The sequence below is a fragment of the Trachemys scripta genome, chromosome 1, assembly GCF_013100865.1.
Source record: "Trachemys scripta elegans isolate TJP31775 chromosome 1, CAS_Tse_1.0, whole genome shotgun sequence".
In the NCBI taxonomy this organism is placed as follows: domain Eukaryota; kingdom Metazoa; phylum Chordata; order Testudines; family Emydidae; genus Trachemys; species Trachemys scripta.
The window spans coordinates 241,143,083-241,161,501 of NC_048298.1; the positions used below are offsets into that span (position 1 = coordinate 241,143,083).

General features: G+C 39.7%; 1 protein-coding gene across 1 annotated transcript in view; it reads left to right on the forward strand.

Annotated features, from left to right (window-relative positions):
* The window catches only part of COL4A1 (collagen type IV alpha 1 chain), a 218,906-nt gene that overhangs the window by 120,716 nt on the left and 79,771 nt on the right, over positions 1 to 18,419 (forward strand). Inside the window, exons 3-18 of the mRNA XM_034774844.1 lie at positions 1,409 to 1,498; positions 1,584 to 1,628; positions 4,021 to 4,065; positions 4,175 to 4,237; positions 4,333 to 4,386; positions 4,520 to 4,546; positions 8,761 to 8,844; positions 9,764 to 9,826; positions 11,248 to 11,283; positions 13,310 to 13,351; positions 13,493 to 13,573; positions 13,945 to 13,980; positions 14,136 to 14,195; positions 16,016 to 16,060; positions 16,341 to 16,394; positions 17,818 to 17,859. Coding sequence (XP_034630735.1) covers positions 1,409 to 1,498; positions 1,584 to 1,628; positions 4,021 to 4,065; positions 4,175 to 4,237; positions 4,333 to 4,386; positions 4,520 to 4,546; positions 8,761 to 8,844; positions 9,764 to 9,826; positions 11,248 to 11,283; positions 13,310 to 13,351; positions 13,493 to 13,573; positions 13,945 to 13,980; positions 14,136 to 14,195; positions 16,016 to 16,060; positions 16,341 to 16,394; positions 17,818 to 17,859 — 867 coding nt within the window. The remainder of the gene's footprint in view (positions 1 to 1,408; positions 1,499 to 1,583; positions 1,629 to 4,020; positions 4,066 to 4,174; positions 4,238 to 4,332; positions 4,387 to 4,519; positions 4,547 to 8,760; positions 8,845 to 9,763; positions 9,827 to 11,247; positions 11,284 to 13,309; positions 13,352 to 13,492; positions 13,574 to 13,944; positions 13,981 to 14,135; positions 14,196 to 16,015; positions 16,061 to 16,340; positions 16,395 to 17,817; positions 17,860 to 18,419) is intronic.

The window sequence follows — 18,419 nt, forward strand, 5'->3', positions numbered from 1 at the left end:
TTCTTTCTCTGTCCCTCCCTCCCTCTTCTCCCCTGCCCGCCCCTGTATTCCCTTCTCTATGTCCCCTCTCCCTTCCTTTGTCTTTCCATCTAGCTAATGCCATTCTAACAAAACCCACACCCAAATAATTAAAAAACACAAAACTCCACCCCACAAAAAACAAAACAAAACAGTACAACTCACATGATATCAGTCAATCATCACTCAGCTCATGCTGATTGTGTTATTTCCTTTTCCCTTACCCTTTGACTGTCTGGTGTGCTTGGATTGTTGAACTTTTCAAGACTGGAACTGTCTTTTAAAATTTCTGAATACAGTGTCTAGCATATTAAAGCCACATTCTCAGCCTCTCGGTGCTACCGTAATAAAACTAAAAAATAATAATCCTTGTTCAGTGCATGCAAAACTCTTGCTGGTTTCATATGGAGCTCTAAGTTAGTGAGCATTAAGTAGCTACAGGATTAATCCATAATGTGGGATAGATTTAGTTTTCTAGCTGTTAACAAAAGAATTATCTGATTTAAATAAATATGGGGCTGTACCCATCTATAGGAGAAGGATACTTTTCAGCACAAAGATCTTGAAAATCACTCTTTTGGCCCAGAGAGCAGGAAAAAAGATTCTAATAGATGGTGCAGTCTGTTCATCGAGCCACCTGGGAAGGAATTTTACCCCAAACTTCTCCTAGGGCACTTGGGCTCTACTCCATCCTCTGGGACTCAAAGCTATATATAACTGGCCGAGTCTAGCCTCATGAAAGCTGCTGGAATGAACAAGAGGAGTGAAGATGGTAGTTTATAATGCAACTTTCCCCATTTGACACTTGTGACCTTACATTTACAGTTCAGAGGTATGTAATTTGCTACTAGACTTAGTGGCAGCTTTGTAGGAGTGCAGCTATATAAAAAGATCATAATGGAGGAAAAGTTGCAGAGGGGCTATGCAGTGCCCATGGTGGATAGTCATGCCTGTGGTACCATGAGTCATCATGTAGAACTTCGCTGAGACAAATACGTTTTCTTGTTTAAAATACACAAATTACTCTTCTATCTGTGTGCCTCTGCCTCCTTTGTTCTCCCTTCATTGAAACATGTTTCTATACACATTAACATCAATTTTATAGCTGTTAGATTTCTTTATCAAATACCAAACTCAGATGTTTTAACTCCACCTAGATATCATCTGTAATCTACTATCTATTGGCAGCTGTCTCAGCTTTACCAGGGATAATATACTATTGTATGTAGTGTTGTTGTAGCTGTGTCAGTCCCAGGATATTAGAGAGACAAGGTGAGTGAAGGTGGTCCCATAAAAGATATTACCTCACCAACCTCCTCTCTCGAAATATTGGTAGTTAGAAGCAGAAGAACCAGTTTTTCTAAGGTTGAAGTGTTCTTTTTCTTTACAGGGTGAAAGAGGTTTGCCTGGTCTACAAGGTTTAATTGGGTTTCCTGGAATGCAAGGACCCGAAGGTCCCCCTGGGCCACCAGGAATTAAGGTAGGATACATTTAATACTTAAATGGGAAGATTTCCCTAAACCCTTGTCACTGTGAAAGACCAATATATTCCATTTTTCTTACAGGGTGATACTGGAGAACCAGGGCTCCCAGGAACAAAAGGAACAAGGGTGAGTATCTGCTTACATTTAGTTTTAATAATTTTGAAGAATGTAGGTTAAGATTTTTAAGTCTTACTGGTTAGCTTAATTTTTCATTAGATATGTTCGCTCTTTGCCAAGTGCAAGATAATGTCACCCCCCTCTTTGAGTTAGTCAATGGCTGCCTGTTAGTTTCAAAATTCTTGCTCTTGCCTTCAAGGGTCTGCAGCATGCTGCCCCTGCCTATGTCCTCTTACATTACCTACCTGGTCCTTATCACTCTACCATTTATACTGGTCTTGAAAGTCTTTATGTTTCCCTCTCTTCCAAAGGTTGACTTTTCTCATGCTCTGTTATACTTGGAAACCCCTGCTCAAGCTTGTTCACTAAGTCACCTCTCTCACCTACTTTAAAAGCCTCCTTAAAAAAATCACTTCTGCTGTCTCTCCTATAGGAAGAGAGCAGGGAGGACAGGAGACACACACTTACACACAAGTTAACAGAAACATTAATATATGTGTATGGCAGGGGGCTCAATCCTGCAACCATTAAAGTCAAAGGCAAAACATCCGTTGACTTCAGTAGTGCTGGACCAGGCCCTTTCTAAGTATCTCTGTGATCTTATTGATGTAACTCTCTTGTGCTTCTTCTTACTTTCCTAAGCTGTGCATTTGATACTTTAATCTGTCATGTTCATTTTAGCTTGTATACTTGCCAGGGCATCGGCCATGTCTTTATTCGTTTTGTGAGGTGCCTAGCTCTTTTGGGGCACTCTAAATTAATGATATAATAATAATGAAAGAGAACTTGAATATGTTGCATTTCCTGTGACATTTTTTATACCCACAGGTTTCTTGCACATAGTCTCAAATAGGTTTACCTACTATGGCTCTTTACTGCCCTCTCATGGTTAGACCACATAGAAGCTGAGTCAGCCTTTGAGTTAATAGCTGTAGCTCAGGCACTAGCAGCTTACACTGCTAGGCTGGGTCTACACTACCCGCCTGAATCGGCGGGTAGAAATCGACCTCTTGGGGATCGATTTATGGGACGCAACAATCGATCCCCGAATCACCGCTCTTACTTAACCAGCAGAGGTGGGAGTAAGCGCCATCGACGGGAAGCCACAGAGGTCGATTTTGCCGCCATCCCTACAGTGGGATAAGTCGGCTGCGATACGTTAAATTCAGCTACGCTATTCGCGTAGCTGAATTTGCGTATCTTAAATCGACCCCCCCGTACTGAAGACCTGCCCTTAGACTCAGAGGTCTTAAAGTCAACCCCACTGTTGATGATAGACACACCCAGGGGCACTGTGTTACACTAATTTGGGTGAACATATACCAACTGTACATGTGGTCACCACCAGCAGTACCAGTAGATTGGGCATTTAATAATGCTACAACGTTGGGTATGAAATTACATACCCAAGCTAAAACAACTACATCTGTCTTTCCTGCTCCCCAACACCCACATTAGAAATTACTGGAAGACTAAATAAGTTAGTACATTGAAAAGGACAGGCCTGGACAAAATGCTGATTTGTTAAACTTGCAAAGTATTTGAGGAAAATAGTATAAGCGTTTCAACACTGTGATTTTTCTGAGCAATAAAAATTAAATTGGTGAATTGGTCATGGCTTATGGAAGACAGAGAAGTATCTACAGCAGTATGGTAGCATCCTGTTTTAATGTAAAAAGGGGATTGATGTAGATTTCATATTATGAATGACTGTGGCAAGTGTACAAAATATGTATTCCTTAGCAGCATTAACTGTGCATTTCAGTTCTGATCCAAGTCCATTGAACACAATGGAAATGGAGCTGATCAAAGATTTTTCAACATGTTTTGGAAAAAAATGAAAACTTTCGTGGATTTGTTTTTATTATTATTTTCCATCTAGCCTATAGAGCAGTAGTGGGCAACCTGCGGCCAATCAGGGTAATCTGATTGTGGCCCGCGATACATTTTGCTGATGTTGACTGTCCTCAGGCACAGACCCCCGCAGCTCCCAGTGGCCATTCCCAGCCAATGGGAGCTGCGGGAAGTGGCGGGCTGCAGGGACGTGCTGGCCGCCACTTCCTGCAGCTCCCATTGGCCAGGAACGGCGAACTGTGGCCACTGAGAGCTGCAGAGGGCCGTGTCTGTGGACGGTCAACGTCAGCAAAATGTCTCGTGGCCCACAATCAGATTATCCTGATAGGCCCCATGCGGCCCGCAGGCCGCAAGTTGCCCAACACTGCAATAGAGTGATTGAAATTTTGATGAAAAGTCTTTGCAAAAAAATGTTCAGGGAAAGTTTTCCAGATATTTTGATCAGCTCTAAAAGGTCCATAATTAGATCAGGTCCATACTTTTGTATTTTATTGGGTAATTTTGATGTCTTCACTTATATTTTTTAATATATGTTCATTAATTACAGGGCCCACCAGGTGTATCAGGATATCCAGGAAACCCAGGTCTTCCTGTATGTATGAAGCATATATTTATTTACAAAGAACTCCACGGTTTTACTAGTGACATCAGGTGAGGATTAATATAGCATTTATTACTTTTCTGCTTTCTCCTATTGGCAGGGCATCCCTGGACAAGATGGCCCACCAGGTCCACCTGGTATCCCAGGTTGCAATGGCACAAAGGTGATGTTTACATTTTTAACAATTTCCTTGTACATATTTTTTTAAAAAATATTCTTGTGTTTCCTAAACAAAGTCAATTTCTCTATTCCCTTTAGGGTGAAATAGGTCCTGTTGGTCCTCCAGGTTTACCTGGATTGGTTGGGTTAATAGTAAGCAAACATTTTGATACCTAATTCATTCATTCTAACTCTGATTTTTGACATTTTAAATGCTATTAAAAATTGTATAATACTGATAATATGTATGAGAAAAAATAATACATTTTAAGTATTTATTTTCCAGGGACCTCCAGGATCTCCTGGAATTAAGGTACGTTTGTCTTTAAAATCAAATGCATTCATATATTGCTTTCAAAAGTTAAAAATCAGATGACCTATGCACATCAAAAGTAGCAGCCCTTCCTTAGGTATTGATGTGGCAAAGATTTACACACATGCTTGACTTCTGTACACTGTGAGGTAGTCCCATTAGCTGCCATGGGACTTCTCATAGTGCATAAAGTTTAAGCACTTGTATAAATCTTTGCAGGATCAGGGCCTAAAGGAAAATAGAAGTCGCTGTTAAGCAGGTGTCTTATGCCCACTCCCTGAAATATAAAGACTTAAATTCACTTTTAAGATTCAGGCATACATTTATTTTGACATTATCAGGTTTGAGATAACACCAACGTTTCAGCTTTCCAGTCAATTTTCCACAAAGACTCTCCTTGGAAAACAGCCAAAAACGTGACCAAGATCTTATATTTGTTAAACAAATAGTTGAAATTTAATTTATAAAAACTAACTTTCTATGTAATGAAATGTGTATTACTTTGTCTTTCTAAGGAATGAAATGCTGTGACTATGAAAGGATTTGACACATGAATATAAAATTAATGGATATAATTTGAAACTGCAATTTGCATATAAATCATAAGTGTAATCACAGTTTTGTCATGACAAGACTTTTAGTCATAAAAAGACCCTGGCCTCTTTCTCTCATATGGGAGGAAATGACTCATGGTAAAATAACATTGATGCACTTTAATTATTCTTTTCTATACATGTGTGCATAGGTAAACAACTTTTAGAAGCAACATAACTTAATCACAAAGGGCTGTGATTTGTTCAGAATTTATGAAAAAGGCATCATTTGATACCAAATAGTGAAGCAAAGATGTGAATAACTTAATTTACAATAAGTAATTCGGATAAATATTATTGCCTTATTTTAGGTATAAGTTGTTGTTGCAAAGGAAAATCTCACATTTTTTGCAGGCCATTACATTTTGGAGTTATGATTTACTTCAAGAAAAATTCTGCATTTATTCTATGCTGTTAGGGTTCCCCTGACCATTTTATATAGGATTTTGACACACTATAGCTAAATTCAGAGCTGGTGCAACCAGGTGTGATTTAAGTTAGTGATTAGATCAATTCAAGTGTGGCAAGAGACCACCCTTGCTTAACCAGGAGATCTTCAGTTATCTGGAACTCAAAAAAGAGTCCAACAAAAAGTGGAAATTAGGTCAAATTACAACAGATGAATATAAACAAATAACACACGTAGAGACAAAATTAGAAAGGCAAAGGCACAAAATGAGATTGAACTAGCTAGAGACATAAAGGGTAACAAGAAAATATTCTACAAATACATTAGAAGCAAGAGGAAGACCAAGGACAGGATAAGTCCTGGGGTGGAGGGAACAAAAACAGAAAATGTGGAAATGGCCGAAGAGCTAAAATACTTTTTTGTTTCAGTTTTCACCAAAAAGTTTAGTAGCAATTTAATCATCTAATTTAATGAATGCCAGTGAAAATGAGGTAGGATCAGAGATAAAATAGGAAAGGAACAAGTTAAAAATTACTTAGACAAGTTAGAAGTGTTCAAGTCATCAGGGCTTGATGAAATACATCCTAGAATACTCAAGGAGCTGACAGAAGAGATATCTGAGCCATTACTGATTATCATTGAAAAGTCATGGAAGATGGGAGAGATTCTGGAGGACTGGAAAAGGGAAAATATTGTACTCAATCTGTAAAAAAGGGAATAAGGACAACTTGGGGAATTACAGACTAGTCATCTTAACTTCAGTAATGGGAAAGATAAAGGAGCAAATAATTCAGCAATCAGAGTTTACAGACACCTAGAAGATAATAAGGTGAGGTGATAAGTAACAGTCAGCATGGATTTGTCAAGAACAAATTGTGTCAAACCAACCTATTAGCTTTCTTTGACAGGGTAACAAGCCTTGTGGATGGGGGCCAGGGGAGTGGTAGATGTGGTGTATCTTGACTTTAGTAAAGCTTTTGATACTATCTCACATGACCTTATAAACAAAGTAGGAAAATATAACCTAGATGGAACTATAAAGTGGGTGCACAACCGGTTGGAAACCTATTCCCAGAGAGTAGTAATCAGTGGTTCACAATCAAGCTGGAAGGGCATATCAAGTGGGGTCCTGCAGGGATCGGTGTTGGGTCTGGTTCTGTTCAATATCTTCACTGATGATTTAGATAATGGCATAGAGACTACACTTGTAAAGTTTACAGACGATGCCAAGCCGAGAGGGGTTGCAAGTGCTTTTGAGGTTAAGATTGAAATTCAAAATGATCTGGACAAACTGGAGAAATGGTCTGTACTAAATAGGATGAAATTCAATAAGGACAGATGCAAAGTGCTCCACTTAGGAAAGAACAATCAGTTGCACACACACAAAATGGGAAATGACTGCTTAAGAAGAAATACAGTGGAAAGGGATCTGGGGATAGAGGATCACAAGCTAAATATGAGTCAACAGTGTAACACTGTTGCAAAAAAAGCAAACATCATTCTGGGATGTAGTAGTAGGAGTGTTGTAAGCAAGACATGAGAAGTAATTCTTCTGCTCTACTCTGCGTTGATCAGGCCTCAACTGGAGTATTGTGTCCAGTTCTGGGTGCCACATTTCAGGAAAGATATGGACAAATTGGAGAAAGTCCAAGAAGAGCAACAAAAATGATTCAAGTACTAGAAAACATGACCTATGAGGGAAGATAGAAAAACTTGGGTTTGTTTAGTCTGGAGAAGAGAAGACTGAGGAGGGATATGATAATAGGTTTCAAGTACATAAAAGGTTATTACAAGGAGGAGGATAGGGCAAGAAGCAATGGGCTTAAATTGCAGCCAGGACGGTTTAGGTTGGACATTAGGAAAAACCTCCTGACTCTCAGGGTGGTTAAGCACTGGAATAAATTGCCTAGGGAGGTTGTGGAATCTCCATCATTGGAGATTTTTAAGAGCAGGTTAGACAAACACCTGTCAGGGATGGTCTAGATAATACTTAGTCCTGCCTTTAGTGCAGGGGACTGGACTAGAGGATTTCTCCAGGTCCCTTCCAGTCCTACAATTATGTGATTCTAAGTAGTTGATTTGAAATCAAGTATGGTACTTCTCAATATGAATAATGGTGGCAAACCTGAGCCTACATATGGTTCATCATATGGTCAGATTTTGCCACCTTTACTTATATTGAGGAGTACCCTGCTCTGTAGGAAGTTCCACTGTTTTCATTGGTATTGTAGAATCTGGAGTGTAATGAAAAACCGCACTAGTAAGTAAATCCTTCTTGAATCATGGAGGTCTATGGACTCAGCACAACTGGTATGGTTCAACAGGACAGGATGGGGGCAGGATTCAGGGAGCCCGTGAAGGTTGTGTCTTCCCATCTCTACATGCCACAAAGCACAGCTCAGTGTTGGCTCTCAGTGCACCACTATGCAGGAGGTTTTGGAGAAAATGTAGGTTGAGGGAGGGGCAGGTCTGGAGTATGTGTAACTACACTGATTTACCATCCGCTGCTCCCACATAGAGGTAAAGTGCTGTGGTCATGGGGACTATTGCAGTCTCAAGGTTGTATAAATGGCCAGAGATCACAGCCTAGGAAGACAACAAGGAGTCTGGTGGCACCTTAAAGACTAACAGATTTATTTGGGCATAAGCTTTCGTGGGTAAAAACCTCACTTCAAGTGAAGAAGTGAGGTTTTTACTCACAAAAGTTTATGCCCAAATAAATCTGTTAGTCTTTAAGGTGCCACCAGACTCCTTGTTGTTTTTGTAGATACAGACTAACACGGCTACCCCTGGATACTTGACAGCCTAGGAAGGAGGCTTCCTTGCCTGTAAAACCTCCAAATGTTTCCGGCACACAGGCCAGATACTCAGATAGTATCTGATGAGCAACTAGGGGGATTTTCCCACCAATAAGTGGAAAGTAAGGGGAAAAGTTAAGATGGGTACTGGAATCTTTACTGAATATTTCAAGGATACCTGACACTGAAGGGCTGTTAAAAATGACAACAGCTTCCTTGTGGTATCTTTAAATCAATTCAAACAAGTAAAATGCCAACCATTTTTGTACACTTCCCAAATGATTCCAAAAGACTGTGTAGATGTTATGTTAGTGCTTTTCTCCAGTCTTAATGTCAGTGTTTTGGAATGAATGTTTTTATTTGTGTGCATATATATATAATTCAACTTTATTTTTTTTTCTTCCCCTATGATAGGGAGACCCAGGTGAAGTGATTGGGTTTTTACCATCAAATGTGCTAAAAGGTGAAAAAGGTTATCCTGGCCTCCCTGGGCTACCAGTAAGTCTTAACTAAAACCCCCACCGCACCTTTAAATCGGGGTGGGGCGTTGTCCGGCTTGCCGAAGGAGAGAGAACAGTGCTTTATGGGGAGAGAGGAGGAAGAGAAAGACTCTGAAGCTGCTGCAAAAGGGGAGTTAGGTCAGCATTGTGCCCTGACTGAGGAGTTTAAAAGGGGGCAAGCCCTGACAGTAGAACCCTTTTTCCCGGGGGGGGGGGGGGGGGATAGAAGGTGGCAAAATGCCAGGTTTGGTTAGGCCCTGCTGTGGGCATTGCACGAGCTGCTCCTTTTCAGGGAGGCTGGGAGGAATTTGTCTCTCACCACCAGATTGGACTAGGTGGAGTGAGATTTTTTTTTTTTTTTGCCTTCCCCACAGCGGGTTCAGGGAGAGCTTTGTTGAGGTGAGGTGTGAAGGGAGTTAAGCTATGTGTTGCGACTCTTTGTGTAAGTGTGGGGTGGATGTCCAGGGAAGGTACTCCACAGGGAAGGGATACAGTGACTAGATAATATGGCTTGGTAAAGGACTTAAAAATTAGGTGTTGGTTAAAGGTGTGGAACAGGGGGTTTCAGGGCTCCTATGTCTGGTATGGCAGGGAGCCAGGCCCCTTTCTTCTAACCCACCTTAACCCTCGTTCAAGTGGGGGGATGATAAGGTCCCAGAAATGAGTTGGCTTGGGGACCAGGATGGAAAAGGGGGGGCTGGCAGAAGCCCCCTGGGTAGATACTGAATGAACATGGGGTTACCTGCACTGTACACTTTTATCTGCCAGGTGATCCCAGACATCCAATAATAAAGTTGCAGCCTGATTAGAATCATATCAGGTGTCCCCCGTCCTTTCAGTATAGCCAGATAATATATATATGCATCATTAAATTGCCCAATCAGTATCTCTTTTTAATGGCTCCTTTTTATATACAGGGTATACAAGGATTGCCAGGGCTCCAAGGCCCCATCGGGCCACCAGGGATTTCAGGAGTTCCAGTAAGTGTCATTTTATGATGATTTATGTAATGCTGCTTTATTAAAAAAGTTCTAAATGATTAATGTATTGGGGATGAATGGTACAGTAGTTAGGACACTAACCTACTATTTGGGCAACTCAGGTTCAGTCCCTACTATACCACACATCTTCTGTGTGACCTTGGACTCCAGGGGATTGCTTCTGCAGGATGCAAATAACTCTAATTTACTTCAGTGGCTGTTAGAATCTGGCCCCTATTCTACAGTTTTGTAATAGGCTTTTATACTTTCCCCTCTTGAATCCATGGAAAATGTGTTGCTGGTCCCACAACCTAATCTAAATCAAAATAGTTTCTGAGATTGTCCTAGAGGTACCATTAGGAACAGCTACAAAGGAAAGGCAATCTCTTCCCAAGTAGAAGGTCTCCTATTGTGGTAAATTCCAAATGTTCAAGACACCTGAACTACTTGATACGTTGACAGGTGTAGTAGATGTCAGAATATGTTCTCTGCCTCTATGGCCTTTAGAATACCACAGATACCAGCAAGCAGGGACCAGTTAATCCTATTTTTAAAAATCAGCACTATTTATGACAGGTTTCAGAGTAGCAGCCGTGTTAGTCTGTATCCGCAGAAAGAACAGGAATACTTGTGGCACCTTAGAGACTAACAAATTTATTAGAGCATAAGCTTTCGTGGACTACAGCCCACTTCTTCGGATGCATATAGAGTGGAATAAATATTGAGGAGATATATACACACACATACAGAGAGCATAAACAGGTGGGAGTTGTCTTACCAACTCTGAGAGGCCAATATATATATATATCCTCAATATTTATTCCACTCTATATGCATCCGAAGAAGTGGGCTGTAGTCCACGAAAGCTTATGCTCTAATAAATGTGTTAGTCTCTAAGGTGCCACAAGTATTCCTGTTCTTTCAGCACTATTTATGTTTCCTATCATAGTGAGCTACATTCAGGGCAATCTGTTATAAATCCACTGCTGTGGAATCTGCACTGCAAAACTGCTGTGTAAAAAGGGAGCAAGGTATGACTCAGTGTAAAATACATCTCATCTGAAAAATGGCACCTTGTTACAGATGTGCTAAGGTTGGGGAACTGGTTCAAGCATGAATCAAAGGGAAGAGTGCTACCTATTGAATCACCAGCACCACTCCCTGCAGCACCTGCAGTTTGCTATGAGTGTCTCTTGTCCATGTAGTGACCAGCTCCAGCACTTCTTAACTGCAATATCGCACCTCTATTGTAAGATCTTAGACAAATTCTGGAAGTTAGAAAGTACTAAAAACATTATATTGATCTTTCTCCATTAAAATGAAGACACCAGTAGAACGGTGCATTTTTAATGTCTGTGGTAAACAGAAAACATTACATGTAATGTTTAGCATGCAGTCTAATAAAATGTCCTGTCTTATAGGGTCCCCCAGGCCCACGGGGTGATCCGGGTGAGAAGGTATGGATTTTCATAGACAGTACTGTAGCTGCAAATATTTGAGTTATTTTTTTCACATGCTAGTCTTCAAATGTTCTGTGCAGTCTTGTGTCTTTATATAAAATATTGTATCTTAATTACCAGGGCGTCAAAAAAGGTATGGTTTGGTAGGCTATTTTTTAAGATATGCTCTCCTACCAGACCAAAACACCACTACGTGCTATATTCTATTATTTGTATTATTTATTCAGAACTGGTTGAAAATTTCAAAATTTGTCAGTCAAAATTTGTCATTGAAATGCCACTAAAATGTTCATGAGAATTTCATTCATGTATGTGGGGAAAGGGAGGGCGGGGGGGGGGGGAGAGGGAGTGATCGTAAGGATCAGGACCTCATTGTGCTATGCCCTATACACACACTTATTAAAAAGACAATGCTTTCCCTAAAGACCTTGCAATATGCGTTATGATAGAAAATGATAGGGAGTGTGCAGAGGAGGAGTAGACTGCAAGGTAAATATAAAAATAAAAATAGTACATCTTGGCATAATGGGCATTAGTCATCATTTGCCATCTGCCTTTGTTCCATATATTGCATTTTGATGTTGCATCTGGAAGAATCAGAGTCTTTGTTGGTATAAGTCAACTGAAGGGAGATCTCCACCTCCCACCCCACTAGTGTGCATGAACATTCTAAACAAACCTCTGGCTGATCTCTTACCAGCCCACAGCCACTCCTGCCCTCAACAGGCTCTGGATTGCCCCCATCCTCTTGATGATTGTGGCAGGGTGGCATTGAGTAGTATGTGGTGGGGGAGTGGAGTGGCCTGCTACCTCCTCTGGCATTCCACTGGGGACTATTCTCCTCTCCTTCCAAACTTCCCTCCATCTTCCAGCCCCGATCTGTGGTGTCCCCCTTTACATTTCCTCTCTGCCACCTTTAATGTGTCTTGCTTTGTCCAACATAGTGGAATTCCATGTTCCTCCATCTCTCTCATGGGGCTTACTCCTCTCCCCATTTGTTGTCTCCATTTGATGCCACCTCTCCGAAGGCAGAACTAAGTTGAAACTGCTGCTGGGGGCTGACTCTCTGCAGGAGTCAGGACCAGAGGAAAGACAGCTTCTGGCCACCCAGTTGTAGTAGCTGCAGTGATCTCTGGCATCCAGAGGCAGGAAGTGCACACATACAAAAACCAAACCAACAGTTGCATATTTTTTCAGCCCCAGCAACTGTACGGTTCGAGTGCAAAGAACTTGGGACTATCATGCCCTAAATAGGACTGTTTCAGGTATTCACAGGGTTTGTGGGACTGCACTGAGTGCACAGGTAAAGGGAAAGCCAACATTAGGGCAGAGATCCTGTGGGATGTACAGTGGTCCCATTGATCATAGCCAAATATTTATTTGGAAGCCACATCTCCCATGCCTTCTGCAGTCCTACCATTGCCCGACTTGTCAAAGTGAACATATGGTTGAGCTAAAGACAGGAAAAATAAGATAAATATAATGACATGTTTATAAGGTCATTTGGGATTGTTTCTGCTTCTATATATCTGTCTCGAAAGAGAGGTAGGTGGGAAAAAGAGAGTTTTTGTCAGAAAGAGTGAGAGATTTGTCCATTTAAATATTTGCCTGCACACATATAGCTATATTTTAGTTGTCATTAAAGCTATGTTATAATCTTATAGCCCCCTTAATTGTATGTTTCCCTGCTCCTCATCCTCCATCTCTGTTTGTTTTTCACAAAAATAATGTGATTATCTCCTCATGGCTGGACCTATGCCTTTGTATGCCGTTTCAAAAATGTCGAGCACATTCCAGGCATGACCAGAAATTAATAATAAAATATTAACAACAATTCAGGCTTATGGCTAATTAACTTTTAAGTCAGGAGAAAAATATATGGGCCTCGAGGACTTTCCATATTTGAATAAACAGGAGGTTAGATTTGGGGCCAAATCTACCACATTTATAAAATTCTTACACATATATATTTATAAAAGGAAAGTTGGCTAATGCATTAATACATGTATAATTTTTTCATCAGGGTCAGATGGGCTTGAGTTTTCAAGGACCAAAAGGTGATAAGGTAAGCCTCTCTGTTTGAAATGCTTTCGAATACAACAGATTATCCCTGTACAAATTCTTCAGAAACTTACATATTTATGAATGTTCTCAGTATAAATATTCTTTCTAATTACATTAATAATCCTGAATTTTGTGTCAATAGGGTGAACAAGGAGAGCTGGGCACACCAGGACCTGTCCCACATGACAGCAAGAAAGAGTACATTCTCATAAATGGAATGACGGTGAGAAAATATTACTTAGTCCTTACAATATTGGACTCCTAGTTTCTTTGTTTAAAGACTGTGGGGACAAGGTTACTAAAGAAAGACAGAGAAACCAGTGTTATAAGCAATCTAATGCCAATTATGCAAACTTGGTCCATGTTTTAACTGTCCTAAATAAAGTTTAATGCTCTTCCTGTAAGTATCTGAAGAATTTGTACAGAGATAATCTGTGAATATGATAATACCTGTATAAATAAGTCACGTGTCTCTAGAAGACTTTGGAAACAAGGTACTGTATCTGACAAAGAGGAAATAAATGATTTATAGCAGAAGTGGATTATGGATAATTTTTCCATATATTGATTTTCATTGTTTTCTAATTTCATTAGGGTGAAAAAGGTGAAAAAGGTGATACAGGGATTAAAGTAAGTATTATGTAATCATTTTGTTTGCTTAAAAGATTTTACCAAACCCAATGGTGACCATGCCTTAAAGGACTTTATGTGTCTTAATGGCTTATAATTAAAATAAAATGTACAACAAAAAATACAGTATAATTAATCTGGTTTGTGTTCTTAAGGGAGATCCAGGCTCAAATATCAAAGGGGAAAAAGGTGAACCTGGGAAACCTGGCCCACGAGTAAGTATACAGTATTTTATCAATAAAAACTGAGCTTCATTGAGAGGGCTCGGGGCATGGGGTTGGGGCACAGGAGTGGTTTTCGGGTGCTGGATCCAGGCGGCATTCACCTCGGACGGCTCCCCGCAAGCGGCGACATGTCCCTGCTGCTCCTAGGTGGAGGTGTGGCCAGGCAGCTCTGCGCACTGTCTCTACCCACAGGTGCCACTCCCGCAGCTCCCATTGGCCGCAGTTCCCGGTTGCTGATCCCTGTATTAGTCCAATGTCTCTTTATATATTCTGTGCCAATCTATTTTCTTAATACAATTTAAGATAGCCTAAGTGTTTTTAAATATATAGGCAGTAAACAATTTATAAAAAAATTACTCTTAAAATGTGGTAATTGTTTGTAGTGATTTGTTTACTAGTTATAACCATTTCATAAATCATTTGTACTCTATTGCACATACACATATAAATATTATCTAACCCTAGAATGAAAGGCACAATTGACAAATAAAACACTATAGTCCTGATGTAAAAAATAAAATATTATAAATCAGTTACTGATGCCGTTGATAGTCTAGCGTTAACTAAGAACTAATCCTTATATTGCTGACAATAGATTTGCATTTACTTTCAAAGTGTTACAAATAGAGGAATTAAACCACACACAAAAGAATTCATGCTTTTTTTGAGACCCATATTAACAAACACATACAAAATATGAGATGTGAAATCCTCTCTGGCAGTAAATGGAAGAAATAGAGGTACAGTATTCTGAATAGCCTTGTGTGGCTAATTTAGCAAAATGTGCAAACATCAAAATCATTGTTCAGGGCATTCCGTATTTCTTACTTGTTCTAATCATGGAACTTCCAGTGACATCGAAATGCATTCCACACATCAGTGAGTTTAGAATCTGCCTCACACCTCTTTTAAAACAATAGTTTTAATAGCTAAATTTGATAAAATAATAAAACATCCACTAAGGGACCAATGGGGGGGAGGGGAATAAAAATACCTACAGTAAAAAACAAATACCGTATGTACAAATCCTAAAAGAAAAGAAATGTGCATGCTTAGTTTGAGCAGGTTGATCAGGCTTTTAGCTATTTTTTTTACTGATTTGAAAAATCACCCCCAGAGATCAGAAAGTAAAACGGAGAGCAAAAGAAACATATATGTGCCAGCTAATTTGCCTAATCACCATTATTTCGGAAACACCTGTCATTCATGGTATTTATGCACAGTCATTCCTAAAAGAAAGAAACAAACAAAAGGAATATAGGAGATAAAATTTGATTATATAATAAATAAAATAAGAACAATGTTAATTGTCTACTAAAATACCATCTGAGCAACATGGGGAGATCTGCAGCTCTGCGTTTGACTCTAGACCAGGGGTTCTCAAACTGAGGGTCATGATCCCTCAAGGTGTTGCGAGGTTATTACCTGGGGGTGTGAGCTGTCAACCTGTGTCTGGCGGGACTGACAACCTGAGCCCCTGTTAAATTAAAATTACATTAAAATTAAATTACCCCCAATTTTAATTTATAAGGGGTGGGGATCACACTCAAAGGCTTGCTGTGTGAAATGAGTTCCCAATATAAAAAGTTTGAGAACTACTGCTCTAAATTATCAGCATGCTGGGAAATAAACATCCTCAGTGGTCATATTTTTGCCCATTGTCATACATCATGCACTGTTAGCGGTGAAAAGAGGATTCATGAACTCATTATATTGCTGGATTCTTAGTTTTAATGTTTCAGGCAATGTGTGCAGAAATGATATAAATTTGATGTTCATGATTCAATAATGTGGAATTTTGTGCTTTACAGGGAAAACCTGGAAAAGATGGCGAGCAAGGACCAAAAGGAAACACTGTATGTTTCACTGCATTTTTAATATCACTCTTTAGCTTTTTAAAAGAAAAAATTGTCTTCTATATTAAATGTGTGATTCCATTGTATGCAAAAATAAGAAAAATGAAAACGGTGGACTGATTCCAGCAGATTTCAGAATTATTTAGATAAATTGCCTTTTGTGTTGAAAAAGTGATCAGTTTGAGGATTTAAACTGAGACACTATCACTAATAAGGTGCAACTGTATTTATTGTGTCTGATTTGTTTTTTCTCTCCTCTCCCACCCCAATATACACATAGGGTGAGGATGGTGGGTTTGGAGTTCCAGGACTACCAGGTGACCCTGGTCCTAAGGTAAGTAATTATATGTTATCTCTTTGGGGCAAAATTAATAGCTAATATCTTGCATTCATAGCTTACAGTAACCAGTTACATATTACACACAGGAAAAAGCTATGTTAAAAAACATTATTAAGATTGCAAAGTCAATCATTCAAAAGTTAGGAAATGCTAGAATTAAAGTTGCCTGTGCAATCTTATTTCAGTCTCCTTGTGGATATGAAATATGGTAGTCATTAGTTACACGATCAAATGGTCTCCCTCTTTCCCACACCAGCCCCACTCCACCTCCAGCTTTGAGTCCCATTGCCTTTGCCCACCCAGTCACAGTGTCTCTCTTCTCTCTGCCCCCCACTCCAGTCCCAGACTCTTCGTCCCAATCTACTCTTTTCTTTCTTCCCAGTCTGGCTTTTGTATCCTCTGCATTCAAATCATACTTTCTCCTTCCCGTTGTCTGGGAGCCAGCATGAAGGGCACTGAGAGCACAAGAGACAGACTCCCTGCTCTCAGATCCAGTGCCCAACTGTACCGTGGCCTAGAGTAACTGGAAACAGCCATTACAGAGAAAGTATAGCTTTGTGTTTGTACCCCTGGTCTGGAAAGATCATGCTCAATTTGCTTGTAGGGATGCACAGCTTGATTAGCACTAGGAGCTGTGAGAGGCTCAATCACGCTCGATGAGGATGGAATCTTTGGAGATTTAAGCTCCTAAAATCTAAGAAGTCTCTCCTAAGCGCGTGTGAACTGATTTTTTTTCAAAGTCTTATAACTTGGCCAGATTTGGGCAGATTTTAACAGGGATAGCAAAAAGTACAGCCATGACATAAGTGCCACCCCCTGACAATTTTCAAGACCCTGCTCCGAAGTATGGGGGAACTAGAGCTCTCCAGGTAAAAAGTTGTCCGAATTTTTTACCATGGGCAAAATTATATATGGTTCCCTAGCATAATTCTCATTTTGGTTGAAATTTTCCCCAAAAATTCAGCCTGAAGCAGACACCTACCTTGGAAAATTTCATCCCAAACAGCTACAGTTTGGCAAAGTTATATGCAATGGAAAACAGGGTCTTATAATGGGAAGTGTCAGCACCTTAATAATAGGTAGTGCTACCAGACCTGCCTATAATAATAAATGTAACTTAGTATAAAACAGTGCATGTCTCCTCATTAAGAAAAATACTGAACATACTGCCCCAATTAATTGGCTGCATACTTCTTTGTATTTTGTGAGTTTGTGCAGAAGAAGGGGTCCATGTACATGAATCCGGCCCAAATTTGCACTTGTAAAGTGGATTCTATATTGATCTTGTTCAGTTAGTAAATTGTTAGAAGATAAAGTCTCCATGTATAAGACTAGAAAGCTAATGGAATGCCATTGATAGATCAGTTTTCATTGTGTGGTACTTGAGTTTAAAAATGTAAATTGTTTTTCTGTTCAGGGAGACAAGGGCACACAAGGTCTTCCAGGACTTCCAGGAAGAGTAAGTAAATTAAATTTTGCTTATACAAAACAGACACAAAATACCAAATCAGTGTGGATGTCAAAGCACTCAGGACTTTTTTTTAAAAGACTACGCATAGGTTCTGATTCAACTGAAATCAGTGGCAATATTGCCATTGATTTTCAGTGGGAGCAAAACTTGGAAGCCCTATGTTGTCCAAGTATATTTGAAATCTGTAAAGGGAAACTTCTATACTGTTGCAATTTGTATCCTTTGAGTTTTAAATCTTTTGGCTTATGGGTTAAAAATATTACTGCTGCCTTGCTATTATTATAAAGCAGTACAAATAATTACTAACAATGGTGCAAATAAGGACATCAGAGCATGGTTTATTGACTGTACAGTGTAGCACAGGGGTTTTTTTTCACACTACTTTTAGAAATAGATTGCAGTTAGCCAAGCACATATGTGTCCCAAATTCTATGAACTGTCTTCCCTATATTTGGGATAAAAGGAATGGATAACTTTTTTCAACCAATTGTGCATTATTCCTGAATATTTCTATGTAGACCTATGTACTATAAGTACAATTCTATGTC